At 36.1% G+C, this 17,176-nt stretch overlaps 1 protein-coding gene across 1 annotated transcript in view; it reads left to right on the top strand.

Annotated features, from left to right (window-relative positions):
* The window catches only part of B4GALT6 (beta-1,4-galactosyltransferase 6), a 93,917-nt gene that overhangs the window by 64,332 nt on the left and 12,409 nt on the right, over window positions 1–17,176 (top strand). The window contains exons 6-7 of the mRNA XM_043978487.1: window positions 4,216–4,403; window positions 16,407–16,529. Coding sequence (XP_043834422.1) covers window positions 4,216–4,403; window positions 16,407–16,529 — 311 coding nt within the window. The remainder of the gene's footprint in view (window positions 1–4,215; window positions 4,404–16,406; window positions 16,530–17,176) is intronic.

The following is a 17,176-nucleotide window of genomic DNA, read 5'->3' as shown; positions in this document are numbered from 1 at the left end:
TTTGAAGGTCTAATTATTTTTGAACACTGTTTACAGAGCTGTTGCGAATGTAGCTTGAGCTATAAAAATGGGTAATAGTTAAATTGGCTTTGATGTTTTTAATTTTTTATTTAATTTTGTTTATGTTTTTGTTTTTAAGGATCAGGTGTTCCTTTTTTTCAAGACCATAATTAATTTTATGTAATCTCTCTGAAATTTTTGAAAGTGTTGCTATTGCAGAAATCTAACCATGGGACTGATTACCATAAGCCATATACAAACTATTCTCAATATCCTACAGTTACATTTGTATCATTTCATAATTATAGCTTTTTAAAAATAAAAGTACTAGTTATTTTTCTCCCAGTCCGGATAACTTGTCTACTTTTATTCTTTGCCCTTTTGGTGTTTGGTCATCTTTTCTCTGGTCTGAGTTCTAGTTTCTTACTTAATCATATTCCCCCTCTCTTCATGCTTTGCATTCCCTAAGGTTTGTTCTCCTTTGAAATTCTTCATTCTTATTCTTCACATCAATTTGCTCACACTTCCAGAATTACAGCTCCCTTAATGTTCTGCTTTGTCTTTGACTTTTAACTTTAACTCTCACCAGCGATCTTTATTCAGATAAACTCTTTCACTGTTATTATAATCATGATGCTGTCACTACTTCTGTGTATTAGCCCTTTTAGCTTTTATCCCTTTCTTTTCAACATCTGTGTTTTTACCTTCTGGAACAATCACATTTTTCTCCCATTGTTTATTATACGTGTTGGCAGTTGCTTTTAAACCTCTTAATTTCTAACCAGAATCATAACTCTACATATCCATTATCCTTTTAAATACAGTTTAAGCTCAACATCTTGAATTTTCACATAGTAGATAGTACACATATTTTTTTCCATCAGTAATTTTTATCATTATATGAATTAAGATATCACTTTTATTTTTATTTTTTCCCCTTCCAACCATTATACCAGTTGCTAAAATTTAGCACAGCCTTCCTAAAATGGTATGTTTCCATTTCAAATAGGAATGGCTTTGTGTTCTGGATATTTTTGGTTCTGACTTCTGGGCAGCTTCTTATTTTTATCATGTCACCTTTTGTTTCTTCTATGAAATCTGATTGTTAAGGTTAGAATTATAAAACTTTAGAGCTGGAAGAGATCTCACAGAACTCATCTAGTCCACCTTCATTTGAAGGGTAGAGCATCTCTACATCACCCATGACAAGCAGTCATCCAGTCTTTGCTTGAAGATTACTGGAGTTTTAGGCTCTATCAATAGACTTCCTGTCCTGCCTTTCAATAAAAAATTCAAATTTCTCATCTACAAAGCTCATTAGTATCTACCATTTCATGACTTAAGTTTCTTCTCTATTCTTTCTTTTTTCTTATGCATGTCTCTCAGTTTTACTTCTTACCCTGGAAAAATTCAGGGACTTCTGTCACTTGTTCCTTATTTGTACAAACATTTCTTCTTTTTCTTTCTTAAATTTTGTTCTCCATTCATATTAAATGTGCATCTTTCTAATTATAACATAACCTGCTTATAATATTTACTTTCATCACCACCACCACCACCACCAGCATCAGCATCAACATCATCTAATTCTAGCCAATTTCCTCCTAAGGAAGGAAAACCAATTTATTTTCTACCTGCTATGGAAGTAGCCACAGTTGTCAGTATATGCTGTCACATCTATGAGTCTCTGTTATTTGCTTCTCTTGGAAATCCAACTCCCTATTTCATTGCATTTTTTTAAATGTTTTTATCGATGTCTTCATAATAGTTATCTCAAGTATCTCTCCCTCAAATATCTCTCCCTCACCTTCTCCCAAAGAACTATATACTGAATCAATTTTTTAGAAAGGAAAAAAATCAGTACATTTAAGAGTCCTAAAACATGCTGTGTGTAACACCTGTGGAACTCCTACCTCCACAAAGGGGTGGGTTGGGGGTGTTCTCTCATATCTCTTCCTTGAAGTCCTCCTTGATCTTCATAATTTTGTCACATTTACATTTGAAATTTTGCTGTGTAGTTCTTTCCATTTACATTGTTGTAGTTAATGTGTGCTTACTTCACTCTTCGTAAGTTCATATATTTCTTACAGCATATTAATATTCCATTACATTCACATACTACATTTTGTTTAGCTATTCCTAACTGATAGATGTCTGCTTTGCTTTCAATTCTTTTCTATTACAAAAAGTTCTGCTTTAAATATTTTGGTGTGTTTGAAGACTTTCTTCTTATTTATGGCTTTCTTGGTTAGCCCACTCGTGGAGGCTTCAGTTCAATAGGTATGGACATTTTAGTCACTTTATTTGCATAATTGCTTTTCAAAGTGGTTGTACCATTTCATAGCTCCACCAACAATATGGTTTTCCTACCATTCTACAACCCCTCCAACATTGACTGTTTTCATTTTTTGGTTATTTTTACCAATTTGCAGGATGTGAGGTGAAATTTCAGCGTAATATTATATTCTATTTCTACCTCAAAACTAGGGAAAGCAACCTCTTTTACATTTATACAGGCAGGTCCTCTTCAGACTCAATGATCATTGTGATTGATTCAGACACATTAGGAAATAATCTTCTGAGAAATAATCAAGCTGTGATGTGGCCTTCTGTCTGGGCATCGAGTCTAAGATGACTATTAATTGTTGGAACCATCTGACTGGTAGTATGTAGCCTTATTCTATTTATGATTTTCAATCTGTATGACTTGTCAGAATAATTAGACAATAGACCAAACATTTCATGTATGACTTGTTGGTCCATATTACCATTGTGTTGAACAAGAAAGAGGCTTACAAAAGTTATGTGATTTCTAGTCACCACAGGTTTGTGATAGGAGTCGAGATGAACTGAATGAGCATCTTAGCTATGCTTCAGTGATTTCAGTGTTGACTCCTTATTCTTACTTCATATATCAAGTTTATTGTCAAATCTTGTAATTTCTTCCTTACAGCACCTCTTCTATATTTCCCCTTCTTTCCATTCACATAGCCACAACCCTAGACTGGACTACTGCAGTAGACTTCCAACCAGTTTTCTTATCTCAGTTCTCTCTGTACTCTAGGCTATTTCTCACTCAGCTGCCAAATGGCTTTTTCTGAAGCACAGGCCAGACAATGTCAACCTTTGCTCAATTAACTATAGTGGTTCCCTAATACCTCCATGATCAAACAAGACCTTAATTTGGCATTTAAAACTCTTCATATCCTGGCTCCTTCCTACCTTTCTGGCCTTCTTATGTCTTACTTCTCTCATGGACTCTACATTCTCACTACATTGGCATACTTAAAGCTCCTCAAACATGTTTCTCCATGTCCCATTTCTGTGCCCCTTTTGGTCTGTACCCCCTCCCTGGAATTATTTGCCCCCTCACCATTGACTCTTAGTTCCTTAGTTCTCTTTCAAGATCAACATAACTCTTACCTTCTGCATGAGACTTCTCCTTTCAGATTACTTTCATATGTTTTGCTTATATCTTATATAAAAGTAGATATTTACATATTATCGCCATTAGAATGTATGTTCCTTAAGAACATGGCCTATTTTCGCCTTTCTTTGTATTCCTAGTGCTTAACATAGTGCCCTGCACATAGTAAGCACTTAATAAATGCTCATTGACTTACTTTAAAATATCTTCAATAATAGGTAGTAGTACTGGTATAGTATAGTATAGTATAGTATAAGGGAATAAAATATAAAATCTCTGTATCTTTATTATAAAAAAGTTCCATTTTTAATTCCTAGCTACATTTTCAAGTTGAAAATAAAGGTTTCTGTTGTTGAATAGACTAGATAGTTTGAAAAATTTAGTGGGAAAATAAAGTCTTCCACTTTGTTTCAATAGAACCCAGTAGTAACTTAATTAATAAATATTTAGTATCAGCTAATTGTTCAGACAGCAGCAGTACTTTTATTCAATTTCGTTTGATGTTATCAATATATCCAAATATAGTATAGGTTAATTTTGACTAGTACTCGAATGTTTTAACTCTAAAGTTTTTTATTATTTTTATATTCTACTCAATCAGGTAGTGGTACCTGTTTTAAATTTTGCTATTTTAATATCATTTCACCAATGAGTTTTGTACACGAATGAGTATAACAAAGATTTTTGATATGGAACTTTCATAATCAATTTGCTTCCTCTATATTATAAGACCTATCCATTTTTCTTGTTAATACAATTTGTCTTCCCTTTGGTTTCTCCCCTTCAAGACTGGCACCCAACCCTTTAATCGTGCAATGCTCTTTAATGTTGGATTTAAAGAAGCTATGAAAGATATGATGTGGGATTGTATAATTTTTCATGATGTGGATCATTTACCAGAAAATGACCGAAACTATTATGGATGTGGAGAAATGCCACGTCATTTTGCAGCAAAGCTGGACAAATACATGTACATGTAAGTAATACACAATTTCCTTGGGAAAATATATGTCTAAAAATGTCAATAATAACTGCATAGCATTATATGGTTCAAGTCAAAGTCAAGAATTTTAGAATTGGAAGAGATATTAGTGGTCATGTAGTCCAACTCATACGTGAAGAAAAAATGGAAGCTAAAATTTATAATGTACTTTAAAAGATTTGAAAAGAACTTTATATATATTATCTCATATGGTCCTCATGACAACCCTGTGAGATAGGTCCCTATTTTACAGATAAAGAAACTGACGATAAGTGACTCTCCCAGGGTTACACACCTAGAAAATATCTGTGAGAGATTTTGAACTCAGGACTTTCTGATTTCTAGTCTAGCATTCTATCCACTGTTCCACCTAGCTAAGAAGGAAAAGAATTTCCCCTAGAACTTAGGTGACAAAGTGGTCATTCAGCTCTTCCTTGAAGATCTCCAATGAAGAGAAAACCCAGTGCTCTCTGAAGCAGAGAATTCCATTTTTGTATAGCTCTTAATGTTAGGAAATTTTTCTTTACATCAACCTTAATTTTGCCTCTTTGAAATTTCTGTTCATTGCTTTTAATTCTTTTTTGTGGGTCTAAACAGAATGGATCTCATCCCTCTTTTTACAGGGTGGTTTTTCAGACTTGAAAAGCTACTCTCATATTCTCTATGAGCCTTCTTTCTTCAGACTAAACATCTCCAGTTCCTTCAATTGATTCTAATCTAACATGAGGTTTTTTTCCGTGTTACTGAACTATGGTCAGTTCATCCAGGTTACCTATGAATTTGGAAGGGAAAATAATTATATCTTTATTTCAATATAATTGGTTTCCTTTGCAGTTCTGTGGATTTTATTTTATGCAAGTAAAAATATTTTTTTCTGAGTAGTCCATAAACTTTACCATACTGCCAAATAGGTCCACGATCCCCCAAAAGTTGAGAACACCTTCTTTTTAAAAGTACTCTAGGGGGCAGTTAGGTGGTACAGTGGATAAAGGATTTAGGAGGATCTGAGTTCAAATCTGACCTCAGACACTTGACACTTACTAGCTGTGTGACCCTGGGCACAAAAAAAGAAAAGAAAAAAATAAAAAGTACTCTATAGGTACAGTAATTAAGAACTTAACATCCATGAAGGACTTTTGTTCAGCACTTTGAATATTGTCAAGTCTTGTTTCTATGGGATGAATCAGCAGGCAACTTGAAGGGACTAGGAAAGGCCCTACGCCTTCAGAATTTCATTCTTGATAGCTTCCCATCATTCCTTGGTTTACTTAGTCCTGTAGAATTTTAGTCCATGAGATCCTTCTATCTTATCTGTCTTCTGAATTCTTTGCCAGACTGGTTCTTAGCTTTCTTCTCTTCTGTCATATAAAATTCTTTACCATATTATAGGACCATGAGACCACAAAGTAAACCAATCATGTTGAAATAAGGATGTAATTAACTTCCCATCTAAATTCATTCATTGGTTCCAAGGAACCCAGGTTAAGAACCCTTGCTTTGAAGGGTAAAGACTGGCTCAGAAGAGTTAAGTCATAAATTCAGGCCATGAACAAACTTATTGACACCTTTTTGTTTTGTCAGGAAGCTCTCTGTTCATAGACATGAACTCCTGAGATCTGGGAAATTGACATAAGTTATGTAAGTCAATTACTACTGCCAGTACCTTTTTCTAGGAATGGCAGCTACAACAGGCTTCACTGATAAAATTTGGAAGGCAATATTAGAATACTGAAACCATAGCTTCAGTAGTTCTTTTTTTTTTTTTTTTAAGTGAGGCAATTGGGGTTAAGTGACTTGCCCAGGGTCACACAGCTAGTAAGTGTTAAGTGTCTGAGGCCGGATTTGAACTCAGGTACTCCTGACTCCAGGGCCGGTGCTCTATCCACTGTGCCACATAGCCGCCCCCTTCAGTAGTTCTTGTACTCTACACTGGTCTTGGCTATTAGAGATTGCTCAGCAGAATTACAAGATGCAACCTAGACCATTGTCAACACCTGAGACTCCTCACTCTTTTCCTCTTTTCCCCTTTCCCCCTCATTAATAAAGATGATAATAAAGAGGAATACCAAAGACCAACATATGGGTAATATCACAGCTGCCCTATAATTCCCAGCTCTTATCTCTTCCCTAACTCACACAAAAATGCTATTTTGATACCCTGTAACACACGCCTCACTGAACATCCGCCATCCCAAATAATGGCTAGTTTCAAGCTCTACAAAACACTCCCATAGCAGTAGTCTTCCCTGAAATTAACCAGTTCATTATTAGCTGTTCTTTCAGAAGTATGATCTGCATGAGAAATTGAACAGCCACACTTTGGATCTGTAGCACCCATATACCTCCCTGCCTGCCAGTTCTACAGCATCTCAATCTCTCTCTCTTTTTTTTTTTTTTGCAGGGCAATGAGGGTTAAGTAACTTGCCCAAGGTCACACAGCTAGTAAGTGTCAAGTGTCTGAGGCTGGATTTGAACTCAGGTCCTCCTGAATCCAGGGCCAGTACTTTATCCACTGTGCCACCTAGCTGCCCCCATCCCAATCTCTTAACACACAATAAACAAGCATTTATTAAGTGCCTACAGAATGCTAGGAGACAGTGTACTGAGTACTATGGTTATAAACACAACAGTGAAACAGACCCTGCCTTCAAGGAGCGTATATTCTAATGGGAGAGACAACATTCATGTATACAGAGTGTCCCAAAAAACGTAGTACATTTTTAAACTTAAACACTAAAATTTAACATTCACTCATTACTTTTGTCTAGGATTTTGGGTATTCAGGAGCCTTAAATCTATGAGGTGAATCAGCAGGCAACTACTAGAGACTAGAGTTCTAGGCCCTACAATTGTGTCTTCAAAAATTGGTTAATCTATTAAAGCTTAAAATTGCACTAAGACTTTTGGGACACTCTAGAGATGTAGGTATACAGCACATATAGAAAGCAGTTGCCTGGTAGCCTTTGGGGGAAAGGCACTAGAAGCTGGGGTAGAGGGGATGTCATGCAGAAGGTGATGATTGAGCTGAGTCTTTAATCAACAAATAAACAAGCATTTATTAAATGTTTACTATGTGCCAAATGCTGAAAATACAGAAAAAAGGGAATCCAGTTCTTGCCTTCAGGGAGCTCACATTCTAAGGGGAGCAGACAACATGTACATAAAGAGGTACCTGCAAAATTCATACAGGTTGCAGCTGAGGGTGGGGGACAAAGAAAGGCCTTCCCCAGAAGGCCGTGCTTGAGCTGAATCTAGAAGAAAACCAAGCATTCTAAGAGGCCTCAGTGAGAAGAGAGAGTGGTCCAGGCATGAAGGACAGAAAGTACATCTTAGATTTGGAAGGGCCTTTAGACCTTATCTACCCCAAGCAGGAATCTACCTAATAGCATAGTGTGGTAGATTATATGTATTTGTGTATGAGTTGTTTTTGTGTGTGCATATGTATGCACTGTATATATGCATATATTTATATAGAATAGTGTGTTGGATGGTATGTGTGTAGGTATGTGTACATACTGCATATATACATATATATGCACATACATGTACACACAAATTAAGTACGAGGTAAATAATGAAAGATAATTGGGTTTGGGGAGGGTAGTGGTAGATGCTAGGAGATAAGGGGATCAGAAAAAGCCTCATGTAGGAAGTAGTGTTTCAGCTGGGCTTTATGGGAAGGATTCTCAGAGTGAAAGTGAAGGAGGCTTAGAGAACAGCCTTTTTGATGATGGGAAGACGGGAGATGGGAGATTGGGAGCAATGGGGCAGCAAACAAGCTAATTTGACTAGAATATAGTATATGTGAGTGAAGAAGAGTAATAGATATTAAGCCTAGAAAGGTAGGTTAGATTGAGATGGTTGTCATCGTTGTTGAGTCATTTTAGTCATGCCCAACTCTTCACGACCTCATTTGTGATTTTCTTGATAAAGATACTGAAGTGGTTTGCCATTTCCTTCTCCAACTCATTTTACAAATGAAGAAACTGGAGGATAGTTAGGTGGTGCAGTGGATAAAGCTCCAGCCCTGGATTCAGGAGAATCTGAGTTGAAATCCAGCCTTAGACAATTGACACTTACTAGCTGTGTGACCCTGAGCAAGTCACTTAACTCTCATTGCCCCGCAAAAATAAAATAAAAATAAAACAAAAACAAATGAAGAAACTGAGGAAAACAGAGTTCAGTAACTTGCCCAGGGTCATATAGCTAGTAAATGTCTAAATGAGGATAGATTTGAAATCAGGTCCTCCTGACTCCAGGACTTACTTTATCTACTGGTAAAGGGCTTTAAAGGAAGACAGAGGCATTTTATGCTAAAGGCAATAGTGAGCCACAGGAGCTTTTTTTTTTTTTAACAGGGGAATGACATCATCAGGCTACTGTTCTAGAAATATATCACATTGGCAGCCACATGAACTTGAGAAAGCTATAAAAGTTGTGTGGACAAGGGCTGGAAGATGGTGTCAATATCTGTAGCTGGTACAGGTAGTGGTAAACCCGATGCTGTATCACTTGATTAAAGGTAACAAAGAATAATGCACAATGGAATCCCCAAAATAAAAGTACACCAGGAATCCTACTTTTCCTTTATCATCAATTAAGAGGAAAAAGTCTAAATTGTAAAGTGATACAAGGAGTCTTGAAAGAAACCAGGGATTCTAAGAGGTGAAATAGATAGTACCTTCCAGGCAGAAGGATCCGGAGTGGCTCTTTTCAGAAATATTGCTTGTCCTAAAGAGCCCTGTTATTCTCCAGGGAGTATTCAATTCAATAAGTATTAAGAATTTATTACATGCAGCGTACTGTGTTACACACTGGGGGAAATAAAAAGATAAGGAAGACATTATCCCATCCTCATGAGCCCTATAATATAGTACAAAGGTGGTCATATTTTGGGTTCCTTCCATGCTTTTCATGCTTAGTGCTTTTCCTCTGCACACTCCCATCCCACTCTCCATATGATATATCTAGTGTAAACCTTGGCAAGAGCTTTGAACATTAGTGGTTGGATTGGACAATCTAATGAGTTAGAAAATCAGAACGTATTAGATAACATAATATTATCACATAATGCAATATTGAATTACATTTAATTTATTACACGTGCATTATGTAAATGTTGTATGGGTGTGACATTTCATGATAGATCAAAGGAGAAGCCAGACAGATTGGAGGAAAAGGAAGAAAGAGCTATGTTATAAAAACCCAAAGAGCAGGGTATCCTGGAGGATAAGGTGATCAGCAGTGTCAAATATTGCAACAACTTTGTGGAGTACATGCTGTTACTATCTTCATTTTACAGACAAGGAAACTGAGGTACACATAGTTTAAGTGATTTGCCCAAGGTCAGAAAACTTGTAAGTTTCTGAGGCAGGATATGAAGTCAGGTTTTCCTGACCCAAGTACAGCACTCTGTCACCTAGCTGCAAATAAGATTACTATTGTAAAATACTCTATTAACCTTAAAGCACTATGTAAATGCTAGCTATTATGATTTTTGTCTCTCCTCAACAATTGATCCTCTTTATAGTGGCTGGACTGATATTTTTAAAGTATCACATCATTCCCTTACTCAGTAAACTCCAGTTGCCTCCAGGACAAAATATGAGCTCCTTTGTTTGGTATTTACAGTCTTTGACAGCTTGCCTCCAGTCTACATTTCCAAGTTTTTTGCACACTATTCTCCTTCTCCATCTGTGCTCCAGCAAAACCAACTCTTGCTGCTCCCTATACATAACATTTCATCCCTTATCTCTGTGCCTTTGCATAAGCTATCCACCATACCTGAAATGTCCTTCCTCTACATCTTAGAATTCAAAGCTCAGTTCAAGTGCGGCAGATAGAAAGCCTGATCTCTCTCCAAACCATTTGTGACGATACAACCTCATGCCCATGTGAATTACTTTGTTTAGCTTTGTAACTCTCCCTGTGTATGTGTTGTTTCCCCCTAGTAGAATGCAGTCTCTTTCAGGGCAGGGACCATTTCATTTTTGCCTTTTGAATAGCACATATTAGGAACTCAATAAATGTTGAATTGAATTGAGTTTATTTTAGTGGCCCTGCAGTCCTCTGTCAGAAAGTTCTTCCTCCTATCTAATTTAGATCTTTTCTCCTCTTGTACTTTTAGACATTCCCCTCTTGCTTCTTTTGACCAAAGATGAAGAATAGCTGCTTACCTTCATCTATGCATTATCTGTTCATTTAATTTCATTATTTTAGGGTTAAAGAGTCTCAGTTTCTTTAATCTATCTTTCTTTCTTTCTTTCTTTCTTTCTTTCTTTCTTTCTTTCTTTCTTTCTTTCTTTCTTTCTTTCTTTCTTTCTTTCTTTCGTGAGGCAATTGGGGTTAAGGGACTTGCCCAGGGTCACACAGCTAGTAACTGTTAAGTGTCTGAGGCTGGATTTGAACTCAGGTACTCCTGACTCCAGGGCTGGTGCTCTATCCACTGAGCCACCTAGCTGCCCCCTCTTTAATCTTTCTTTATAGATTCTGCTCATTTCATCACTGATGGTTTTTCTTCTGCATTCTGTCCAAGGTTTCTGTACTCTTTTTAAATTGTGACTCCCAGACTTTATAATAAAGTCTGAGGATCATAGAATATAGTGTTGATAGAAACATTCCTATGGAGGTCATGGGTGTTGTGATTTCTGTAAGTAACACGCTCAACTGCTAAACAAGTAAATGAAGGAAGTCACTGCAAAGAACAGTGACTTGGAGACAGAATTGGCTTTAAGCCCTGGTTGTGTGACTTTGAGTCCTTACTTTGAAGCTGGAAGTTATATCTCTCTCCCTATGCAAACTTCTCATTGAATTTTGCCTGGGCTTCTTCTTTGCCCATAATTGTGTTTTTCATTTTAGTGTCGTCCTTTGCATATGCATATTGGCTCCCTATTGAACTCTAAGTTCCTTGAGAGTTGGGTCTTTGTTCTACCTAACATTGTAAGACTAGGACTTCTCAAGGCAATGGGCAAATCACCGACCTTCCCTAGCCTCAGTTCAATAAAATGAGGGAGTTGGATTGGAAGAGCGTCTAAGGTCCCTTGCAGTTTTTGGTGATCTTAATACAGATTTATGAGGATCTCAGTAAGGTTTATATATTTAGCATTGCAAGTTGGTGTGTAGCAGAGCATGCTGACCTTCATTCCAAGAGACCTGCTCCAAGTTCCATCTCTGATACTTAATAGCCGAGCGGACATTGGTAAATTGCTGAACTTCTATGAACCTCAGTTTCCTTACCAATAAAATGGAGATAATTCTTTACCTGCTTCACAGTGTTCTTTTGCAGAAAGTACTTTGTGAAACCTTTAAGTTGTATGCCCATGTAACCTATTCATATTATTGAAGTTGAACAGCCTGTAGCTCCCTTTCTAACAAGAATTAAACATTCAAAGGAAAGCCAGGTGGCACAGTGGATAGAGCACCCGTATTAGAGTGAAAAAGACCTGAGTTCAAATCCAGACTTAGACACTTACTAGTTGTGTGAACCTTGGCAAGTCACTTAACCCTGTTTGCCTCGGTTTCCTTATCTGTAAAATGAGCTGGAGAAGAAAATGGCAAACCACTCCAGCATCTACCAAGAAAGGGGTCACAAAGAATTGAAAACGACTGAAAAACAATTGAACAACAACAGCAAAAAAATTCAAAGGCAAATTTGTTTAGTCTCTGTGGAATTACTGCTTGAATAAGCCATGCTTTTAAACTTAATATACCATGCTTGATTATTGTATAAACAACATAAGTTATTCACTTCATGAAGTGGTTTCCATTTACTTCCTCTGTGAAGACACAGGATTATTTAAAAGGAGTCAAGTGCCTGGCCTGATAATTCAAATAACTCTGACTTCAGTCTCATCAATATAACTTCCAGGTACTAACGAATAACTAGTATCCTAGAGTCCTTTGTTGATTTACTTGGAGGAATAATAGAAGATGCAAAGAAAAAGGATGAAAAGTGGGGCAAAAGACTCTAATGTGTATAGCAGCTGGATAGAGTATATAACAAATTGTTTCTACCAGGAAAAGGAAAATTTAGGAAAGTAAGGCCAGGAATTTTAAATTCACAAACATTTACTCTGTCCACAGCTTCTCCACTAAGTTCCTACTATAATTCCTCATCAGAGGGGAAAAAACAGAGGAAAAAACCATTAGTTAAAAAAATATCCCTGCTTTTTGTTTTTACATAGAGTCACTTCTGGAAGTATTTTTGGTACCCCCTTCCAGATTTAATCATCCCTTATAAGAAAGAAAATCAAGCCACTCTGGAGAGCAATTTGGAACTATGCCCAAAAGGCTATAAAACTATCCATACCCTTTGACCAAACAATACCACTACGAAGTCTATATCCCAAAGAGATTGTAAAAAAGGGAAAAGGTCCCACATGTACAAAAATATGTAGTAGTTCTTCTTGTGGTAGCAATGAATTGGAAATTGAGGGAATACCTATCAATTCAGAAATGGCTGAACAAGTTGTGGTATATGAATGTAATGGAATACTATTGTGCTATAAGAAATGATGAGCAGTCATATTTCAGAAAAACCTGGAAAGACTTAAGTAGACTGATGCTGTGTGAAGTGAGTAGAATGAGGAGAACATTGCACATAGTATCAAAAACATTGTGTGTGATGATCAACGGTGATAGACTTAGTTCTTCTCGGCAATATAATGATGCAAGACAATTCCAAAAGACTCATGATGGAAAATGCTCTCCACATCCAGAAAAAAGAACTGTAGAATCTGAATGCAGATAGAAGTGTTCTCTTTTCACTTTTTTGTTGTTTTTTTCTTTCTTGTGGTTTTCCCCCTTTTTTCTGATTCTTCTTTCACAACATAACTAATGTGGAAATTTATTTAGCATGATTGTACATATATAAACTATATCAGATTGGTTGCTGTCTTGGGGAGGGAGGAAGAAAAGGAAGGGGGAGAAGGATTTGGAACTCAAAATCTTATAAAAATGAATGTTGAAAACTATCTTTACATGTGATTGGAAAAAATACTACTAAGATTGAAAAAAATTTAGAAAAAAATTTAAAAAGAAAGAAGATCAAGGAGGAAATACTAGGTATATTGTCTTATGTATAATGTTAGCTCTTGGCCACTTTGCAGGGAGGAGGGAAGTATGTTTCATTATTAGTTTCTCTTAGAACATTAGGGGTTTTTCAGTTACTTAAGAGTCCAGTTTCCTTTTAGGGATCTTTTCAGTGTGAAGCTATAGTCATTGTGTCTGTTGCTATTTTGATTCTGAATATTACTCTCAGTTCATAAAATCTTTCCATGCTTCTCTGAATTCTTTATATTAATCATTTCTTAGTACAAAATAATATTCCACTACAGTCATCTAAGTTTGCTCAGCCATTCTCCAATTAATGAACACCCACTTTGTTTCAGCTTCTTTGCCACTACCAAGTATGCTATGAATATTAGCCTTTTGTTTCTGTTTTGATGCCCACTGAGGGTATATGCCTAAATGCTAATGATTTGATAACAAAATAAAGGAGCATGCTGAAAAAGAGGGGTCAATTACACCCAACTGAAGAGGTAGGAAATAGGAATGGTTCAGTTTATGATTGCCCTTCTTCAGCCAGAGCAGGCTCTACCCCTTTGGCCATTCAAAAGGGGAAGCACAGGACTAAGAGCCATTTTGTAGCTTTCTTTGTTTCATGGGTTGATGTAACCAAAGAATTTTATCTTATCTTAATAGCCATCCTACTGGCAATGAGTCTTTCCGTCTGTAGTTAGGCTGGCCTTCAGAAAACATATATAGTTGCTGCTGACCTCTTGCTTTTTCATCTTTTCATCTTTTTCATGGTAGACGCTGTTAGCATTTGTTTCCATGTAGACACTGCCTAGTAGAATATAAGCTTCCTGAGGCCAAGGACCTTTTTTTGGAGGGGGGGAGGTCTCTGTATCCCTAGTGTGTTGTATGTAGAAGTCCTTGAATAAATATTGGATTGAAGAACTTGGGGTATGCCATAATGTTCATCAGAGAAGAACTTTTTTAGGGGCTTTAAAGTGAACTAAAAAATCCCTACATTATATATATACTGCCGTTGTTTCCTAAATTTCTTTTTCAAAATAAATAACCAACCACAGTTTGTGTAGAGAAATCATGGCATAACAAGAAAGGTGCTAAACTTGGAGTCAGGAAGACCAAGGTTTGAATCCTGTATCAGACCCTTAGCACAATGCCTGGCATATAGTAAGCGCTTAATAAATGCTAATTGATTAGTAGTTGGGAGGGAGTCACTTAGCCTTTCTAAATTTTAGCTTCTTCATCTGTTAAATGAGGACATTAATATTACTTACCTCACATGATTATGAGAATTCAGTGAGATATTGTATATAAATAATTATATAACAAACTCAATATTATTATTTGGGAGGAAAAATATTCCTCCTTCCTCCTGTTCCCATGCAATGGCTTCAACATTTCTGAAAGTTTTCTCTGGGCCATGCTGTATTTTTCAAAGCATCCATGCCTCAAAATGTCGCTGACCATTTCATCTGTGCTGTTAGAATAGTTCCCTTTTCAGCACCAATAAAATACTTGATTTATGACCTGTTTTCAGGAGTAGTATAAAAATAAGCATCTGGGCTAAATAAATTTATTTGGTTATTCATATTAATTTTGATTTTCCCCACCCTAGATAGCAAATTGGTTTATTTTCAATTAAATAATGTTTCTGTATTTTATCAATGTAATCAACTAACTGATCAAATCAATGTTTCTTAAACAGCTATCATGTGCCAGGTACTGTGTTACAAACACGATTCCTGTTCTCAGAAAGTGCGCCTTTAATGGAACTGTGCTATAATGAGTGCTTAGCAACTTAGACATAATTGTTGATAGGCTTCGTAAGAATTTAATTTTAGCACAAAAAACCAAGCAGGATACTTTGAACACTATTAGTATTCCAGTCTAGAAAAAATATTTAAATTACTTGAATGCTACTGTGCTATAAGAAATGATAAGCTACATGATCTTAGAAAAATGTGGATAGACTTGCACGAAATAATGAAGAGCAAGAGGAGCAGAACCAAGAGAATGTTGTATTTAGTAACAGCAATATTGTTTTTTGTTTGTTTATTTGTTTTTGTGTGTGGCAATGCACCACCTAGCTGCCCCAGCAATATTGTTTGAAGAACAATTTTGAGTGAAAAGTCATTTTGACTATTATAAATACTCAAATTAACTACAAAGGACATATGAAGGAAGATGCTATCAGCATTCAGAGAAAGAATTGATAATAGAAGTATGTAGAGAATTATTTTACATACATACATATTTGTGTCTAATGGTAGACATCTCTGGGGGGAGGGAGAGAAGAAAAAAGAAATATACATGACAACTTTATATATTTAAAAGGAATAGCAATTTGTACATAATAGTTTTGCAGTTTCATGTGTAATCATCTTTTAAAATTGTACTGCTGGGGTGGCTAGGTGGCACAGTGGATAAAGCACCAGCCCTGGATTCAGGAGTACCTGAGTTCAAATCCAGCCTGGGCCACTTGACACTTACTAGCTGTGTGACCCCCATTGCCCTGCAAAAAAAAAAAAATTGTACTGCTATGAAAATGCTTTATTCCATAAATTAAGAAGTAAACAAAAATTTAAAAAATTATAATTACTTTTTACAGTTCAATTTTTGTGACAGTACATTTGAAGTGCATTTTTCCCTCTCACTGTGGCATTAAAATGTTCTATTTATTGATAATTTTTAGTTATGAGTTCATATATTTTTAATACCGTGAGCTTTTGTGTGTTGGAATAATAATGACAAGTCTTATGAGCATTTTTACAACTCTTTTATTCTAGATCTAATATCATGAAGATTGATATTGCCATAGTAGATTTTCATCATGAAAATAGTTATTCCCCCCCACCCCAAAGTTATATGTATGTGCTTATAAACTGAAAACTCTGATTTGTAATGTAAAACTGCTGGGGAAATTTTATTTATCACTTATGATAAATTTTACTTTTTTTTTTTTAGTCTTCCATATAATGAGTTTTTTGGTGGTGTGAGTGGATTGACAGTGGAGCAGTTTAAAAAGATCAATGGATTTCCTAATGCCTTCTGGGGATGGGGAGGAGAAGATGATGATCTATGGAATAGGTATGTTGCTTGACTGTGGCAGTTCTTCATTTCATGCAAGGATCCAAATCTTTTTGCCTTATTAATCTAATGGGGAAATGAAATAAAAAGGAATAATTATCTTTGTGATTCTTACTGTAATCACTTGTTTAATGAAATAGGAATTGTTCAATAAAGTTTTTTAGAAAGGGAATTTTAGGTTAAGTAAATTGTTTTTTATAAAGTTGAATTGCAATACTTTGAAAAATATTGGCTCCCTAGATATCATAAACTAACATCTTTTAAAAACTGTTAAGGGGCAGCTAGGTGGCACAGTGGATAAAGCACCAGCCCTGGATTCAGGAGGACTTGAGTTTGGATCCGGCCTCAGACACTTGACATTTACTAGCTGTGTGACTCTGGGCAAGTCACTTAACCCCCATTGCCCTGCAAAACAAAACAACAACAACAACAATAAAAACAAAACAAAACAAACAAACAAAAAACCCCCAAAACTGTTAGGATCAGAGATACAATTGGAAGGTATCACAAAGGTGAAGATTTGTTCAGTCCTCTTATTTTACATAAGAAAAAACTAAGATATGGAGGTAAAGTGAGCAGAGTACAGATTCTCAAAGCTATATTTAAAGGTGGCGAGGAGGGATGAACTATTAAAACAGGAGATAATA

Source organism: Dromiciops gliroides, chromosome 1 (assembly GCF_019393635.1).
Source record: "Dromiciops gliroides isolate mDroGli1 chromosome 1, mDroGli1.pri, whole genome shotgun sequence".
NCBI classification, from domain to species: Eukaryota; Metazoa; Chordata; class Mammalia; order Microbiotheria; family Microbiotheriidae; genus Dromiciops; species Dromiciops gliroides.
Note: the sequence above shows the minus strand (reverse complement) of the source record. Positions and strands in the feature narration are given on the sequence as shown.